Source organism: Myotis myotis, unplaced genomic scaffold (assembly GCF_014108235.1).
Source record: "Myotis myotis isolate mMyoMyo1 unplaced genomic scaffold, mMyoMyo1.p scaffold_m19_p_10, whole genome shotgun sequence".
In the NCBI taxonomy this organism is placed as follows: domain Eukaryota; kingdom Metazoa; phylum Chordata; class Mammalia; order Chiroptera; family Vespertilionidae; genus Myotis; species Myotis myotis.
The window spans coordinates 43,548,361-43,568,228 of NW_023416314.1; the positions used below are offsets into that span (position 1 = coordinate 43,548,361).

Consider the following 19,868-nt stretch of genomic DNA (forward strand, 5'->3'; position numbering starts at 1 on the left):
CTTTGAAAATGTCACAGTTCAATAAATAAATCAGGGAAAGGTCAATCAAAATTGAAATTTCAATCTTTATTTATTCTATTAATAAAGGTTTTTAAATTAAAGTTTCCAATTGCGGTGTGGATGTGATGAAACAGACACATCATGGCCAAATTCTGGGTGTGTAAAGTACTCCGATGAATCTATGAAGCAACCTTTCAGTGTATGTCAGGGGCATTAAAAATGCCCTACTGTCATACAGGACCAGAAAAACCTCTTGGAAAGATTATTTGGCGATTTCCATCAAAATCTTTTTTTTCATTTTGCCCAGTAATTCACTTCTTGGCAATTTTCCTGTAGATAAACTTACACATATGCTTAAAGATATGTGAACAAATACATTTTGAATCATTTTTTTTACAGTGGAAAATACTGGAAATACCATGTTCATCCAAAGTCCTCATAAAAATATCAGACATCCATGTGGTAGAAAATCATGCACCTTAACAACAAGGAGGTGTATCAATATGAAACAGCCTCTAAGATAACTACGCTAAAAAAGGAAAGTCAAGAAAACAAAGTATAAGAAAGGTATGATTGGTATGCTAACATTTGTTTTTGTCTCTTATGGGAAAATATATTCATATCTATACAAAAACTATTTCCGAGAAGATTCCCAAGAAATAATTACTGGTTGCCTTTGGTGAAAAGAAAGGAACTTGGGAATCCAAAGCATGGGTTTTTCTTTTTTACTAGGGGCCCAGTGCATGAATTCATGCACCTTGAAAGGAACTGTGGGCCTCAAGGCTGCAGTGGGCACAGGGGTGGGTCTCGGCCCATCTTCTGTGCCCCCGCCCAGCCCTTTCTGCTGCAGCCCCGGGTCCCCTCTCTGCCAACAGCCCTGCTCCTGCAGCCGCTGCTCCTATGTGCTGACTGCGACAGCCCCTCTTGCACCTGCTGATGGTGCCAAGCAATCAGGACTAGCGCTGGGTGCCAGCAGTAGGTGCATGTGGCAGCTTCAGCACTGGCTGCAGGTGCAAGTGGGGCCAGCACTGGCAGTGGGTGCGAGCAGCAACTCCGGTGCCAACAGCGGGTGTGAGCACCAGGCGAGAATTTTCAGTAATGACCAGAGGCTCACCCTGATGACAGTGACCGATGACCCACCTTGATCTGGCACCCTCACTCACCTGCTCCACCATCCCGCTGCGCCCAACGCCCCCTGGTGGTGAGCGCATGTCATAGTGACCAGTTGTTCGGTTGTTCTGCCATTTGGTCTATTTGCATATTAGCCTTTTATTATATAAAATTGTGTTTATTTTTATTATGGGCATGGGTGACATTTAAAATAATATCTAAATAGTGTAAAAATGAAGATGATGAGGTTCTTTATATGTATCACTTTTGCATCATTTTTGAAATTCTACTCAAAGGAAATAATCTGAAAAGTAAAATATTGGTTAGTAATTTGTGAAACAGTCTAATATAAGAATATAAAGTGCTCATTAAAATTAAGAATCCACATTGCTTTTAATGATACTGGAAAGTCATGTTTCGTTTATTTATTCATGTAGTAAATTTTTACTGAGCTCCTTTTTTAGGTCTCAGAACATATTGCTGAAGTCAAAGGCAAGATACAAAATTAACTCCAAATGATGTAAACTGCTCAAACCTAAAACAGAAAAATGGAAGTCAGTAAACCAAATATGAATATTTGTTATCTGTTGGTGATGAGATTATTGTTGATGGATTTGGACATGTTTATTAGGCATTCAAGTGGTGATGACAAACTGCTATTCCAGCCTTTCTGTGTAGAACTGATCTTGGCTTTTTTTTTTATTGCTCCTCTGTAGAATATTTTCAAGAACCAAAAAAAAAGTTGACAGTTTTTCACAATTAAAGAAACTGGGTCATTCATGGACAACAGTGTGGTGATTGCCAGGGTGGAGGGGGATCAGAGGAGGTATTAGAGGACACAGAGGGAATAAAAGGTGATGGGGAAAAAATAAATTTTAAAAAATAAGAAATAAGAAACTGGGTCATTGGTAGGAGTCTCTAATTAGGGCCCTCAGCTGAATTTTCAAATGTAACCTCCTTCATATTTTAGTTTTAGGAAAGACACTGAGAACAGGGAACCTGTGCCATGGACACCTCCACCAGTGTTACCAACAGTTCCAACCTCCACATCTCCCAGTTCATCTTGATGGGGCTCCCAGGCATTCACGAGTGGCAGCACTGGCTCTCCCTGCCCCTGGCTCTGCTCTACCTATTAGCTCTTGCTGCCAATCTCCTCATCTTCATCACCATCCAACATGAGCCCACACTACATGAGCCCATGTACCATTTCCTGGGTGTATTGTCACTCATCGACATTGGCTTGGCCACCACCATTATGCCCAAGATTATGGCTATCTTCTGGTTTGATGCCAAAGCCATCAGCCTCCCTGAATGTTTTGCTCAGATGTATGTCATCCACTGCTTCTTTGGTATGGAGTCTGGTATCTTCCTTTGCATGGCAGTGGACAGATACATAGCCATCTGTCACCCTCTTCGATACCCCTCCATCGTCACTAACGCTTTTATGGTCAAAGTCACAGGATTCATGGTGCTCAGAAATAGCTTGTTGACCATCCCAGTGCCTGTGCTGGCTGCCCAAAGACTCTACTGCTCCAAGAATGAAATTGACCACTGCCTGTGCTCTAACTTGGGGGTCATCAGCCTGGCTTGTGATGACATCACTGTGAACAAATTTTACCAACTGTTCTCAGCATGGATCATACTTGGGAGCGATATGGCTCTGGTTTTTTCTTCCTATGCACTGATCCTTCACACTGTGCTGAGGCTGAACTCAACCAAAGCAATGTCCAAGGCTCTGAGCACCTGCAGCTCCCATCTCATCCTCATTTTCTTCTTCTACACAGGTATCATTGTGCTGTCTGTCACACACCTTGTAAAAGAAAAGATTCCCCTTATCCCTGTACTCCTTAATGTGCTGCACAATGTTATCCCTCCTGCTCTCAACCCCATGGTCTATGCTCTCAGGATGGGAGAGCTCAGACTGGGTTTCCAGAGGATACATGAGTGGGTGAATTTTCCACCCACATCAGAAGTAACCTTAGCTTTATAAGGCCATACAGATGTTAATACGACAGAGGTTGTGGCTCTGAATAGGCCTAGATTGTAAAAAATTGGGGAAAAATACAATAACATCATGAAAATTGTCAGCCTCACTTATTGAAATAGGCATTTGAAAAGTATAATTCAATTGTCTATTACTAAAAAAAAGAGTAAAAACATGAAATATCTCTGACCATTGTTGCACCTAGAGATCAACACACTTATACACAGCTACCATACATTCAGATATAATATATACATGGAAAATTTCTTTTAATTGTGTGGTAAAGTGTTCTTCCTAGGAAATGAAAACAAAAAAAAAATGGCCTGAGAAAATGCTCTAGAAAAGTAGTTCCAAATAACCAATTAATTAAGTATAAATTAATTTTACCATTTGCACATCTCATAAAAATGCATACTTTTGATTACAAGCATCCTCAACCATGTTCATGTTGTACCTCCTCTGAGCCTAGTACACCTTTGTACATAATACCTGCTTAATAAACACTTCATTCATGATACAGTCAGTCAGGAGGCATAGGTCTGCTGAATCCTATATAGTACAGAAAATGTCCTGGACCATGGTCTGAAGAATGACCTCAGGAGGTTTATATATGATTTCACCTTGGAGAACAACCTCTTAGAATCAGCGCTGGGACTGAAGCAACAACAGAAGCCACGAGCTCATACACTGATGGTGGGAATGTCAACTGAGGCAGCTCTTTTAGAAAAGAGCCTGGCAGCTTCTCCAATGACTGAACAGAGTTACCATAGAACCCAGCTACTCCACACTTAGGTGCATACCCAAAAGAAATTGAAAACATGCATCCTCACAAAACCTTTTTCCCAAAATAATAAGACACATCATAATACCAAGAAATGAAAACAACCCAAAAGTGCATCACCTGTTGAATGTGTAAACAAAATGTGATATATCCATACAATGGAATAATAGTAGAAAAAAAGTAAAGAAGTAATTATGCTATCTGAAAGAAGACAGACAGCAAAAGACACATTTTATTATTCCATGTATATGAAATGTCCAAAATAAGCAAATCCATAGGACAGAAAGAAGATAAGTGGCTGCCATGGGTGAAGGGAAAGGAAAAGTGGGGAACAACTATTCAATAGGTACAGGGTTTCTTTTGAAGGTGTTGAAAATTTCTGTAATTAGAAGTGAGCTGGGCAACATTGTGAATGTACTGGAAGCTACTTTAAAATGGTTACAATGCTAAATGTTATGTTATGTATATTTCACCTCAATTTAAAAAAACATGCAACTTACTTCTTGCAATTTTTCTTCATTCTTTTCCTGCTAACAAAACTGAGCATCATTTCAGCTGACAAAGTCATTTACAGGGGCCAGATCCACTTTCATAGAGCAAGCCAAAAACCATGAGTTGGTAACTCAGTCACAATCAGTTGATTACCAGCAAGACTCACACCTTTGACTACTCAACTTCCATATAGACCCTTTTATATACATTTTGAATTCTCATACAACAAATGATAAAGCTATTCTTCATACAAAGGAAGAAATTTTCAATTTTTCCCAACAGTAACAAGATGCACAGTTCCAACAGTCATTATATGCATTGCTGGATATATTACCTATTCCTCAAATTCAGTCACAGTCCCATTGAATAATTCTGTCACCCAGAGACTAAATTATGAAGTTAATTTCTAATAATGTATATATAAAATAAAAATTGAAAGGAGAGAAAAGAAAATGATTAGTATATAGAAATAAAATCTTGCATATAAAAAGCAAATAGAAAATAAAGCTACTAGTTTTAATGCCTATAATTGTTTACTAGTTCATAATTGATATGTGCCATATATCTTCCAACTTTGTCAAAACTTGGTAGAGTAACCAACCATACACAAAAATAAACTCAAAATGGATAAAGGACTTAAATGTACAACAGGAAACCATAAAAATTCTAGAAGAATCCAAAGGCAACAAAATCTCAGACATATGCCGAAGCAATTTCTTCACTGATACAGCTCCTAGGGCACTTGAAACGAAAGAGAAAATGAACAAATGGGACTACATCAAAATAAAAAGCTTCTGCACAGCAAAAGAAACCATCAACAAAACAACGAGAAAACCCACTGTGTGGGAAAACATATTTGCCAATGTCATATCTGATAAGGGCCTAATCTCCAAAATTTATAGGGAACTCATACAACTTAACAAAAGGAAGATAAACAATCCAATCAAAAAATGGGCAAAGGACCTAAATAGACACCTTTCAAAAGAGGACATTCAGAAAGCCAAGAGACATATGAAAACATGCTCAAAGTCACTAATCATCCGAGAGATGCAAATCAAAACAACAATGAGGTACCATCTCACACCTGTCAGACTGGCTATCATCAACAAATCAACAAACGACAAGTGCTGGAGAGGATGTGGAGAAAAAGGAACACTTGTGCACTGCTGGTGGGAATGCAGACTGGTGCAGCCACTATGGAAGACAGTATGGAGTTTCCTTAAAAAACTGAAAATGGAACTCCCATTTGACCCTGTGATCCCACTTCTAGGAATATATCCCAAGAAACCAGAAACACCAATCAGAAAGGATATATGCACCCCTATGTTCATAGCAGCACAATTCACCATAGCTAAGAGCTGGAAACAGCCTAAGTGCCCATCAGTAGATGAATGGATTAGAAAACTGTGGTACATCTACATGATGGAATACTATGCTGCTCTAAAAAGGAAGGAACTCTTACCATTTGCAACGTCATGGATGGAACTGGAGAGCATTATGCTAAGTGAAATAAGCCAGTCAATGAAGGAAAAATACCACATGATCTCACTCATTCATGGATAATAGAGACCATTATAAACTTTTGAACAATAATAGATACAGGGGCAGAGCTGCCTCAAACAGATTGTCAAACTGCAGCAGGAAGGCCAGGGAGGGTTGTGGGACAGGAGGTAGGGGGGTAAGAGATCAACTAAAGGACTTGTATGCATGCATATAAGCATAACCAGTGGACATAAGACATTGGGGGACAGGGGAGGCTAGGGGACTGTCTAGGGCGGGGGGATAAAATGGACACATATGTAATACCCTTTGTAATACTTTAAGCAATAAAAAAAAAAAAAAAAAACTTGGTAGAGTAACCAAAACCTTTATTCCTAAAGGGTCTGAATTCTCATTCATCCTGCTAAAGATTTAGAATCCTGCTGTGGATTTAGCGTCTTTTTTCATTGGTATACTTTTCTATTAACCTTTACTGTTGGGCATGGAAAGTACTAAGAGGTACCTCAGAGAATACCCTGCATTTCCAACACAGTCTACTTGCTTCCATTCTATAGATGCAACCTAATTTGCTCTTTGGTAATTAGAATTAATCACTCCAGGTAATATACTAATCTTTTCTTTTTTTGGATTTATGGTGTAAGGTAGTAAAACGCATCCCTTGATATGAGGATACATAAACAGAGAGCCCATTAAAATATTTTTTTCTAATCCTCTGATGATATTTGAAGTATTTGTTTTCATTACCAAAAATGCAAATCCAAATCTAGAATATGTGCCTATCCCATTTTTCAAGACATGTCAGTACCCTCCTGGGCCATGAAATCCACTGAGAGCGTCATGTCAGTCTGGATAGTGTTCCATCGTGGTCTCACGTCTCTGGTTAGCCTGGTTGACAAACAGAAATATTTTGAGCTTCAGAGGAAGTCAGTGGATTCAACTGAACACTTATCTATTTATTTGCTTATTGCCCATTATAGCATCATCAGAATAACCTCATAACCTCTCATCTCACATACCTTAGGAGACGCCCCCAGAAAATGGATTAGAGCATCCACCTGTTGATTCTAGTCACTTCGGAAGTCAGAAGAGGGTTTTTCTGATGAGCATAAATATGCTCCTCTTTAAATTATCCTTTTCCAAGTTCATAATATTCCACATTATTTTGCGCACCATACTGAGGCTCCTTTTGTTATTTAGTCATCTGAGATCCATTTTTGATAACATCAGCAATGTATTGTCTGTAGTCAAAAAAAATAGATAAAATTGCATCCTCTTATATTGTCATCATCATTTAGTTTCTCTAATGCCATGAAGAAACCCATGGAGCAGACCCACCCTTCCTTTGGGTAAGTTGATTGTTGAAAACTCTCACAGAGAACAATCTTTCCCAGAGCAGACTGACATTCTGTTAGAGAAGGTAATTTTAGGTATTTATAGATTTTCTGAGTTATCTTGTGATGTCAGCTGTAAAGAATAAGCCCATCTAAGAAACGTTTGCCCATGTTCTTCCTTTGGAAATCTATGCTATTCTCTCCATAGACTTTTTAGTGGCCTGAACAATACATTATTATTTCCAAATCCTTCTTGATTAAAAATTCACATTTTTTATCAATATGTAAATTTATTGTTACCAAACATAAGAATGTAAATTACTGTTCTGCCTGAACTACTTATTTTCCTGACTATGTTCTTTTACATAGTCTTCTTGCTTTTACAGTCAAGAAGCAAATTTCCCAAATGTTCTGACAAATCTGTGATTTTATTTAGCTATAACTTGGCAATAATTTATGACTCAACATACCCTTTTTTAATTTTATTTTATTGCTTAAAGTGTTACAAAAATGTAGTACATATGTTTCCTTTTTTCCCCATTGACCTTCCCCCAGCCTCCTCTACCCCCCAGTACCTTTCGTCCATTGGTTATACTTATATGCATGCATACAAGTCCTTCAGTTGATCTCTTACCTCCCCCACTCCAAACCTCCCCAGCCTTCCTGCTGTAGTTTGACAGTCTGTTCAATGCTGCTCTGCCTCTGTATCTATTTTTGTTCATCAGTTTATAATGTTCTTTATTGTCCATAAATAAGTGAGATCATGTGGTATTTTTCTTTCATTGACTGATTTATTTCACTTAGCATAATATATGTTAATTTTAGCAAACTGCAGCTCACCTTACATCATATTAAAACCTAACCAACTTAATATTCTACTTAACAAAATTGCTGAAACACTAGGTATATTTGGTGTGGCAAAAAAAAGAAAAAAAGATGTTTCACATATTGATCAAAAAAAATTAGGGAAACTCCAAAAATGAAAGGTAACTGTGATGCAATTATGAAAGAATAGATGCCAAAAGGTATAGGAGAAAGCACTAATACAAAAATAAGGTATATTCAGATAAGAAATGTCTGATACTAATAGAAACAGAAGGCTATGAAAAAAACAACCTGGGGATTAATGGGTAAGACAGCAGAAGTAGTCAGGCATGTCTATCCTCCTGCACATACATTCTTGGACCAAGAAGTGGGCTAAAAGTCAAGCAATAGGGGTGGGTGTGCCCAGAATATTGGAGATTGGGTCAGAAAACAGGGCAGTGATCAACATGGCTATAAACAACCATGCCCCATGAGCTTCAACCATAAATCAAGCCATAAGCACACCTCTTACCTCCCCTACAACAGATTGCATCAAACAAACACAGCAGCCAGAGATTGCCTACTAGAAAGGAAATCAACTAACCAGTGACCAAGATGGCTTGATCTAAGACAAATTTCTTCCTGACTATATTTCTTCCTGGCCTCTCTTTTCTTATAGCATTTGCTTCATAAAACATGTAATTGTAAATTCATTCACTTCCCCTTTGTAGCGTATATAAATCATCTCCTATCTTCTTGCCAGTTATACACCCAGGAAATGTCTTTCTCAAGGACCTGGAAACTATCTCCTGAAATGTAAACATTGAAGGAGATGCCCCATCTCTTTGTCTCTGTGGAGAGTAGGAGCCTAACTTCCTTGGGCGCCAATTAGCAAACACAGATGGCCTCATCACAGACAACAAGATGTGCAATCTCAGGAATAACTCAATGTGCTTGACACATCTCATTGATCAACCTCCTACTAAAGTCCTTCAGTATTTTTCCACTAGCTCACCCCAGGGCTTAAACCCATTGTACCTGACACCTTACCTCAGCCCAATCTGGTCTTTTGTTTTACTAGAACTGGGTATCCAGACTTGTCTGTGTTCTCTTCCCCATTGCTGGCAATAGTATCAGTATAAAATCAACTTCTGTTTGCTCATCCTGTGTAGTGCAATTTTTCTTTAACACCAGATACAACCATCTATTTGAGCAAAACCAACACAAAGAGTGGCATTGAAGTTAATAAGCCCAACTCACACCCAAAGAGATAGAATAAATTCAAAAAGTTCTTCTGGAAGTAACCTCTCTATGCCAACTCTCTACTTCAGGATTTCAGGGTCACTCATCCTTTCAGGTCTAGAGGTGGTGACAAGTGCTATTATTAGCCCTAGGTAACTGTACTATCACTTTGGAGCTTTTAGTGATCACATCCTTATAAATAGGCTCTTTATAAGTAATCCCTTCTCAAAGTATTCTAATTTGAGAAATAACCAGTGTTGACAAGGTTGTCGAGAAAGGGATCTCTTGTGTACTGTTGGTGGAAATATAAGATGGTGCAACCACTATAAAAAACAGTATGAAGGTTCCTCAAAAAATTAAAAATAGAACTACCATATGACCCAGTGATTCCACTTCTGGGTATTTAACCAAAGAAAACAAAACACTAATTTGAAAAGATATATGCACCCTCATGCTCACTGCAGTATTATTTACAGTGAACAAGAAAACAACATAAGTATCCATCGATAGGTGAATGAATAAAGAAAATGTGAGATTTTATATATATACTAGAAGCCCATTGCACAAAGATTCACCTGGGACCCAGGTCTTTGGTCCGGCCTCAGAGGAGAAGCCAAGCCTCTTCAGTCTTCAGTCTTTGCTCCATGCCTGCATATGTAAATTAGCCGCCATCTTTGTTGTGTTAATTTGCATAATCATCTGATTGGCTGGTGGGCATAGCAGAGTGACACCAATTTGCATGTTTCTTTTTATTAGTGTAGATAAAATTCCACCATATATATGTGGTGGAATATTATTCAACCATAAAAAATAATGAAATCTTGCCCTAACCGGTTTGGCTCAGTGGATAGAGCGTCAGCCTGTGGACTGAAGGGTCCCAGGTTCGATTCCAGTCAAGGGCATGTACCTGGGTTGCAGGCACATCCCCAGTAGGGAACGTTCAGGAGGCAGCTGATCGATGTTTCTCTCTCATTGATGTTTCTAACTCTCTATCCCTCTCCCTTCCTCTCTGTAAAAAATCAATAAAATATATTTTAAAAAAATAATGAAATCTTGCCATTTGTGATAATATGGATGGACCTTGAAAGCACTGTACTAAGTGAAATAAACCAGACAAAGACAAATACCATATGATCTCACTTATATGTGGAATTTTTTTTAAAAAACATGTTTATGGATACCGAGAATGGATTGGTGATTGCCAGAGGCAGGGACAGGGGTGGGAAGGGAGTCAAAAGGTACAAATTTTCAGTTATAAAATAAATAAGTCACGGCATGTACAGTGACTATAATACAGTTGGTCCTTGAACAATGCAGTACTAGAACTGTGCGAGTCTACTTACACGTGGATTTTTTTCAATATATATATATATATATATAGTGTGCAATCTGTATTCTGAGGTTTTCCATCCACAGATTCAACCAATATAGATCACAGTGTTTTTGATCAACAGATGGGAATCTGTGGATGCAGGGGGTAGACTGTATACATTGTTTTATTCCATGTTATATAAGGAACTTGAGCACCACAGAGTTTTGGTATGGGTCTGTGGGGAGTCCTAGAACCAGTACACATGGATACTGAAGGACGAATGTTGTTAAGTTTTGAGGGAATCAAAAGTTATACGCAGATTTTCAACTTCGCTGGGGTTGGCACCCTTAACCCCCATGTTGTTAAAGGGTCAACTGTATTGCATTGCATATTTGAAAGTTGCTGAGAGAAGGTAACTCTTAATAGTTGTCATCATAAGAAAAAAAAATGTTTATAAGTATGTGTGGTGATGGATATTAACTAGACTTTGTTGTGGAGATCATTTTGCAATATGTACAAATATTGAATCATGTTGTATACCTGAAACTAATATAACATTACATGTCAATTATACCTCAATAAAAAGAATTTTTTAACTATTCTAATTTGAATGGGCCATCTGTTCTCTATTGGTACTCTTCCCACTACAATGCTCATTCAACTAGGCAGTGTGGAAGTCATTAGCAAGAGCAGTTTCAACATCCTGATAGGACAAATTCTAGATGGCACTGAAATTAATAAGCCCAACTCAGTAAAAGCGTGAGGAAGGAAAGATAATATTGAAAATAACTTACAAGAGGATGGGTCTGTGAAAGGCAGAGCCTGAGGATATAGGAGTGAGACTTGGAAGTGCCATGGCAAGACCAAGGCAGAAGTATGTGGAGTACAGGTAGTTTTTGAAGTTGGCAGTTCTTGGAATCTATATCCTATCTAATAAAAGAGAAACATGGTAATTAGTGTACGACCGCTACCCTTTCCATTGGCTAATTAGTGTGATATGCAAATTAACTGCCAGCCAAGATGGCGGCCGGCAGCCAGGCAGCTTGAAACTAACATGAGGCTTGCTTGCTTCAGTGACGGAGGAAACCAACGTTCCCCGCCTGCATTGCCGGCCTCTGAGCCTGCAGTTTGAAACACTGTAACAAATATAGAAGCTAAACAAAACCCCAGAAACCTGCTTTCAGTGAGCCGGGATCTCAGAGCTGGAGTTATACATTGTTTCGATTATAGAACCCAAACAAACCAGATACCTGCTTTAAGCAGCAGATGCCTCAGAGCTGGAGCCAGAGCTAAAGCTGGCCCAGAATAAAAAAAAAAAAAAAGAAAAAAAGGAGCAGTTGGGAGCTTCAGCCCTCAGCCCCTCACCCAGACTGGCCAGGCACCCCAGTGGGGACCCCCATCCTGAAGGGTGTGTGACCAGCTGCAAACAGCCATCATCCCCTCACCCAGGCTGGCCAGACACTCCAGTGGGGACCCCCACCCTGAAGGGTGTGTGACCAGCTGCAAACAGCCATCATCCCCTCACCCAGGCTGGCCAGGCACCCCAGGGGGGACCCCCACCCTGATCCAGGACACCCTTCAGGGCAAACCAGCCAGCCCCACCCATGCACCAGGCCTGTATCCTATATAGTAAAAGGGTAATATGCCTCCCAGCACCGGGATCAGTGGAGCCGAGAGGCCTCCCGGCACCAGGATCAGCATGACAGGGGGCAGCGCCCAAACCCCCTGATTGCCCTGTGGCTCTGTGTGTGACAGGGGGCGGCGCCTCAAGCCCCTGATTGGCCCTGCTCTGTGTGTGACAGGGTAGAGCCATAACCTCCCCATCTGCCCTGCCCTGAGTGTGAGAGTGGCAGCTCCCCAACCCCCTGATCCGCCCTGCTCTGTGTGTGACAGGGGGCGGTGCCCCAACTCCCCTATTGGCCCTACTCTGTGAGTGACAGGGGGGAGCTCCCCAACCCCCTGATGGGCCCTGCTCTGTGCGTGACAGGGGGGAGCTCCCCAACCCCCTGATGGGCCCTGCTCTGTGCGTGACAGGGGGCAGCGCCCCAACCCCCGGATTGGCCCTGCTCTGTGCGTGACAGGGGGTGGCGCCGCAACCCGCAACCTCCCCATTGACCCTGCCTTGAGTGTGACAGGGGGCGGTGCCCCAACCCCCCAATCGGCCCTACCCTGAGCGTGACTGAGGGTGGCATCACAACCTCCCAATCCGCCCTGCTCTGTGCATGACAGGGGGCGGTGCCCCAACTCCCCAATCTGTCCTGCTCTGAGCCCGACCAGGGGCTGCACCTAGGGATTGGGCCTGCCCTCTGCCACCCGGGAGCAGGCCTAAGCCAGCATGGCGTTATCACCCGAGGGGTCCCAGACTGCGAGAGGGCACAGGCCAGGCTGAGGGACCCCCCCACCCCCCCAAGTGCACAAATTTTTGTGCACCGGGCCTCTAGTATTAATATATTGAGGTGCGTCCTACCAAAAGAGGAAGACTGTTGACATAGGAAAAAGGTAGATAGTTCTGCTATATTACTTCATTTGAATAAACAAACATGTTCTAATGTCAATGATATATTATGAAACAATTTGTGCACAACTGAATTTCACATTTTCCTTTGTGCCCTTTTGTTCAGTAGAATGCAGAAAACTGCATCAAGCTCAAAACAAGCTGCATAGGAATACACATACACACACACACTCCAAATACTAATCGGCCACCTTCCTTCACTTCACAACTTAAAAATTTCAGATAAATCTCCTTCTACCACTTCACAATAACTGACTAGCTGCAATCCCGCTGTGTTTCCACAGCAAACTGCATATCTTCTTCAAAGTAAAGTGTTATATGCATTGTAGTATTCGTGTTTTTCTTAATTATTTAACATTGTAAAGCTCCACTACTGTTTATACTAGTTTTCTATCTTTTTTATGTGTCACTGACAAAGTTGTTGAATGCTATTCCCCTAACTGCATTTTTCCATAAATCCTGAGGTTTTTCGTGTGGAGTGTTGCATAGCACGGTGACTTTTAAGAACCCATGTCATGTTATAACAGAACTGATTGTGGAGTGAATGGGGAGGAAACCAAGCTTAGACAGAGGGGGGAACACACCTTCATCTAATGTTTCAATCTGGCAGAGCTGTCCATCTGATGGGCCTGCCCCTTGTGGCTAGGTTTGAATGGGACTAAGACAAGCCTCCAATGTCTTTCCTGCCAGAGTGATACAACAACCTGCCCTAGAGGTAGTTGGATGAGAAAAAGAAGTGACATAGGATGGGCCCAGAGAAGGTTAGTCCAAATGCCCATCAGTAAATGAGTGGATACAAAATATGTGGTACATTTACACAACGGAATACTATGTGTCTGTAAAGAAGAAGGAGCTCTTACCCTATGCGACAAGATGGAAGGATTTGACGGTAATTATGCTAAGCAAAGTAAGACAGTCAGAGAAAGACAAATACCATATGATTTCACTTATATGTGAAATATTAGAGGCCCAGTGCACAACATTCATGCACTGGTGATGAGGGGTGGGGGGTCCCTCAGCCTGGTCTGCACCCTCTTGCAGTCCAGGACCCCTCTGAAGATGTCCGTCTGCCTCAGGAGATGTCCACCCAAGCTGGCAGTCAGGCATCCCCCGAGGCATCCTTAGTGCTGCCACTGCTCCCGCCACTGCTGCTGTACTCGCCAGCTGTGAGCCCTGTGGAAGTGCACTGACCACCAGGGGGCAGCTCTTGCATTGAGCATCTTCCCCCTGGTGGTCAGTGCATGTCATAGCGACCGGTCATTCCACCATTCAGTCAATTTGCATATTCGCTTTTTATTATATAGGATAATGAACAAAATAAACTGACGAACAAGGTAGAACCAGAGGCATGGATGCATGGAGCAGACTGGTAGATCTCAGAGGGGGTGGAGGAAGGGAGGACTGAATGGGGGAAGATGAAGAGATTAGCCAAAGAATATATATAGCTCATGGACACAGACAATAGTGTGGTGAAGGCTAAGGGAAGGGGGTGTGGGCTCGGTAGAGGTGGATGAAAGTGGAGGCGGGGGAATGGGAGACATCTGTATAGTGTCAACTATAAAAATACATACATAATTAAATTTAAATATATATATTTAAATTCATGTCCTGGGTGTGCTAATCAGTAAACATCTCAAATAAATCAAGCGACTGAGGGCAAAGGTACCTTCCCACTAAAGCATCACTATCCCAAATTAGCCTTTATTTAGTTCAGAAAGATGTACATGGAAATAATGAAAGGAAATATAGAAAACATTTGAGAATTATATATTTAAGAGATTTGGGGGTGGGGGGTGTTTACTAGCACATAAGTAAAACCACATAGATGAGAAGCCTACTAGGTTATTAATAAACATATAATGCCAAAGAAACAAGAACTCAGCTAAGAAAGACTTTGACTAGTCAAGAGCTAATACAACTCTTGGATCCAAGCTTTCAGCACCAGGAAGTAGACTGAGAAAGCTGTGCTGTCCCCAAGAAGAACATATTCCCCAGAGCCCATTTTAGATATGGCCTAAGAAGATAATGGAACAATAGAGACAGGACCGGAATCCCAGTATCACTCCAAATACTATCCAGATAACTATTTGGTTATTATCAATATGAGGAACAACCAATAACTTCTTGATGAGCAGTCCAGGAAGGAAGAAATTGAGAAACTCCCCCAGGGTTTCCAGCTTAATGAAGTTGATGGGATCCTCATGATCTAGTTTCCAAGAAAAGGAACAGGAACATGAAGAAGTGCTAGCATGAGTTCTATATCCTGGAGAAGATATTCAGTTGACAGATGAGTTTACGCATTTAAAACTCAAAAGAGCTCTAGCTCAGTGAATAGAGCTTCAGCTTGCAGCCAAAGGGTCCCAGGTTAAATTCCGGTCAAGGGCACATACCTTGGTTGCAGGCTCCTCCCCAGCTGGTGTCATGGTCAGGGCTCGTACAGGAGGCAACCAATCGATGTGTTTTTCTTACATCGATGTTTCTCTATGTCTTTCCCTGTCTTTCCACTCTCCCTAAAAATTAATGGAAAAATATCCTTGGGTGAGGATTAACAAAAAATAAAAAACTCAAAAGAGTTCTAAGATGAAACGAGAGATGTGGGACTCATTGGTAAAGGTGGAGGTGGAGGAAATGAGTGTAGATGACCTTTGATGGAAAAAAAAATGAAAGAATGAGGGTCAAGAGTGTGAACTCCAAGAGCCTACTCTATTTTGCTAATCTGGCCATGAACAACATGCTATGATTCCTAATAATGTGGATGTTCAGAAGCCAGGTAGAAGAGAAAATCAAAAATAACCTGTGTCCTCCTACTCTTATCTATTCCCTGGAGTTGAAAACACTGTATTGAGCAGCATATTTGCCTCCATGATATTTACACTGTCTTTGTGAGGACCTAGTTTACTAATCACTAGGTTTGTGGACACATTTAGCTGATCATTTCAGTGCATGATAGAGATGCATGTTCTAACTTCAGGGAGGTAATTATGCTTTCATTCATTTCTCAAACATTTATTATGTACCAGGTATTTTATAATGTACTAAGAGTACAAATATTAATGACACACACTATTCTGGTTTCAAAAAGTTTATATAGTCAATTGAGGGAATAAATAAATAAATAACCCATTATAATTCATTACATATATTTGGAGACTTGTACAAGATACAATAGACATACAAAGATGAGTCTTGGATTGCCTAGAAAAATTTAGGAAACACTTCTCAGGAAAGACAATACTTGAAATTTGAAGAAAGAACAGGACTTTTCCAGATGGCTAAATGGCATGCATGCATGGTTGTTTTTCAAAAACACCTGCCAGGAGCTGCTTCAAACAGACTGTCAAACTACAGCGGGAAGGCCGGGGAGGGTGGAGGGGGTGGGCAGAAGGAGGGGGTAAGAGATCAACCGAAGGACTTGTATGCATGCATATAAGCATAATCAATGGACATAAGACACTGGGGGGTAGGGGAGGCCAGGGGATTGTCAAGGGCGGGGGGAAAAGGAGACATATGTAATACCCTTTGTAATACTTTAAGCAATAAAACAATTTAAAAAATAAAAATAAATAAAAAATAATAATAAAAAGAAAAAAAGAAGGGAAAAAAAAAAACACCTGCCAGTATAGAAGTGGATGGAGAGCCACTTGAACCTGTACAAATAATAAATGCACATTTGGGGATAAAAACTGGAACCCTTTCAGATATTAAATATAAAATTATTTTTATCCATTCATGCATAACTTACTTTATGTGCTGTTCAGCTCCCTGTATTTCTGGAGTACATCTGATCTACTGAGGATACCAAATGTTCATAATTAGAAGCATGAACACTTAGTTGTTATTTGTGGGTTGTGTGGGAGGAATATGAGAAAAGAAGAGGATAAAGGAAACAAAGAAACAGGGGAAGGAGGCAAAGAGGAAGAGGCAGAAAAGAAAAGAAAAAGAGATAGAAGAGGATAGGATGATGAAGAAGGAAGAGACTGAGGAAGAGAAGGAAAAGCCTTCTCAGGAAATCTCTATATTTTATACCTAGTTTCCTTGGCAAAGTTGGGAGTGGGGATTTATGAGGAGCCATCAGCCCAGAGGGGAAGCACAGCACCAAGCCTTCATGTCAAAGAACCGGTTGGCTACACCCTCGCGGATCTGCTTAGTCTTCACACCATAGACAATGGGGTTGAGCATTGGTGGCACCACTATATAAAGATTGGCCAGCAGGATATGGACATGTCGAGGAATGTTATGTCCAAAGCGGTGGGTCAATAAGGTAAAGAAGGATGGAACATAAAACATGAGGATGACACAGAGATGGGAGCCACAAGTGCTGAGAGCCTTGTGCCGGGCATCCTGGGAAGGTAAACGAAACACTGCTCGGAGGATCAGTGAGTAAGACACAGTGATGAGGATTACATCCGAGATGACCATGACAATGGGCACTGAGAAGCCATACCAGATATTTACAGTGATGTCAGCACAGGCTAAGCGGGCCACCCCAATATGCTCACAGTAGGAATGGGGGATGATGTTGGTCCGGCAGAAGGGCAGCCGCTTCAGCAAGAAAATCACGGGGAAGATGATGCAGAAGCTTCGGGTGACAATGGCCAGAGCAATTCTTCCCACAACAGGCCATGTTAGCACTGTTGAATAATGCAGAGGCGCACAGATGGCCACAAAGCGGTCGAAGGCCATAGCTAATAGGATGGCTGACTCCCCCACAAACATCACATGGACAAAGAAAACTTGGGTGACACAGGCATCAAAGGCAATGTCATGGGAATGAAACCAAAAGATGGCTAGGGCCTTGGGTACAGTAGTGGTGGACAGCAGGATGTCCGTCATGGCCAGCATGGAAAGGAAAAAGTACATGGGCTCATGAAGGTTAACGCTCTTGATGATGACCATTATCAGGACGCTGTTCCCCAGGACTGCTGTGATATACATGAGGCAGAGGGGTATGGACAGCCAGTTGTGATACGCCTCCAGCCCAGGGATGCCGAGTAGGACAAAAACTGCAGGGTGGAAGATGGTAAGGTTGGTGTGAGTCATGATGAACTTTAGGATCCTCTCTATAATGACTTAGAAGTTGATGGGTCTGCTGAATATAATAGGAACAGAAAGCATCTCTGAGTGTGAGCTGAGATCACAGAAGACAGCATGGATTTCTAAACTGTGGGATTCTCCAGGGGAAAGTCCTTCCAGAGACTACTCACTTATAGGGATAACCTCTGGCCCTTTGTGCTTATTTGCACGTAGAATGTCTTCATCAACCATGCTTCACCCTGCCTCCACTTGCACGTAGAACATCTTCATCAACCATGCTTCACCCTGCCCCCAAAGTCTGGGCCCACCCACTTTTCTGTCCTCATTCTGCATTTCCACACAAGCAGCATTTTCCCTCTTACCCATGCTATACTTTTCCTTCCAAGACTTTGCTCATTCTGTGTTTACAGGAATTTCCCTTCCCTTCCATTTCTGCTTATTCAAATTTTAAGACAAACCACTTTTTTAAATGGCCCATGTCCATAATAATATATCTCCTTCCTGAAGACCTATTAGGCAAACTGTATTTTAACTTTATTATATGTAATCACATTAAATTTATCTGGCTATTACCTTGAAAATTTCACATGACACTTACCTAATAACTTGGCACTTGTGGCTCCCTATTCATGTAAGTGGAGCACAAAGTAGAAATCCAGAAGGAGCCTAAGGGATGTGTTTCTCCATGCTGATCTAGATCGAGATCTTCTCTAAAGGCAGTGAGGAGTGGGGCAGCTGTTGAAATTGAGAAGCTATATTCATTACCTGCTCTTTGTGAACTTCTCACGCTCCTCCCCAGATAATTCCATAAAGGTTGTGTTTAGATCTTCATGTCCTTAGTAGCCACCAGGAAAACTATTCTGAGTATAAGAAATCAATGCACTCCCCTCTGGCTCCATTAATATAGCCTTCCTCTGGCCCTTGTTCCTTAACCCTCAAAAATATTTAGTTTTCCCTCCTGCTATGAAGGATTAATCCTAGAGACCTTCTTGCCTTGGCTTTTACCACCATTCATGTAAGATTTGTCTGCTTCTGAAGCTCTGTTAGCTATCAGGGCTAGGGAAAGAATGAGTGATTAAGATTCTGAAGGGAACATGGAGAAAAGAGACCATGGAGAGGATAAGGAGAGAATCAGGAGTATAAAGGAACAAGATAAACATTAGGTGGAACTACTGATACGGATTTTCAGAGGGTCTCTTGGAGGAAGGCATCCAAAGAAATAAGAGACAAAATTTATGAGTCTATCCTTCTTCCTCAATGCAGATGCACTTGCTCAGATCACGATGGCTGTAGGGAGGGAGCAATGGGCCTCCACATAGATACAGGAAAAGGGACAGAGCCAGATTCAGACAAGTAAGGGTCCCTAATAATTTGATACCCTTCCAGACAATATATTCTAAATATTAATTTATCTTCAATTTATAAGAGAGGCTGAACTTTACTGGCATAAGCACCAAGAGGCCACATTGTTCTGCCTCTATTCTAAAGCATAGGCCCCAAATTTATATAAACAAAACTTCATCAGAAATCAAATTCAGCCCTAACTGGTTTGGCTTAGTGGATAGAGCTTTGACCCACTAATGGAAGAGTCCTAGGTTCAATTCCAGTCAAGGGCATGTACTTTGGTTGCAGGCTCTATCCCTAGTAGAGGGTGTGAAGGAGGCAGCTGATCAATGTTTCTCTCTCATCTATGTTTCTAACTCTCTATCCCTCTACCTTCCTCTCTGTAAAAATCAATAAGATCTATTTTTTAAAGAAAGAAA

The 19,868-nt window shown here is 41.2% G+C and overlaps 2 protein-coding genes across 2 annotated transcripts; one reads left to right on the top strand and one right to left on the bottom strand.

The window, feature by feature from the left end:
- Window positions 1–2,116: 2,116 nt before the first annotated feature.
- LOC118664036 (olfactory receptor 56B4-like) lies at window positions 2,117–3,100 on the top strand. Its single transcript, XM_036323940.1, has one exon. The coding sequence runs from the start codon at window positions 2,117–2,119 to the stop codon at window positions 3,098–3,100; it is 984 nt and encodes a 327-aa protein (XP_036179833.1).
- Window positions 3,101–16,726: 13,626 nt separating this feature from the next.
- On the bottom strand, window positions 16,727–18,280 carry LOC118663288 (olfactory receptor 52B2). The gene has a single exon (XM_036322737.1). It carries the CDS (start codon window positions 18,109–18,111, stop codon window positions 17,143–17,145), a length of 969 nt encoding a protein of 322 aa, XP_036178630.1. The 5' UTR covers window positions 18,112–18,280; the 3' UTR covers window positions 16,727–17,142.
- Window positions 18,281–19,868: the final 1,588 nt, after the last annotated feature.

Excerpts from the sequence above, each read along its gene's own strand:
- LOC118664036 (XM_036323940.1), top strand. The coding sequence starts at position 2,117 with ATGGACACCTCCACCAGTGTTACCAACAGTTCCAACCTCCACATCTCC.
- LOC118663288 (XM_036322737.1), bottom strand. The coding sequence starts at position 18,111 with ATGACTCACACCAACCTTACCATCTTCCACCCTGCAGTTTTTGTCCTA.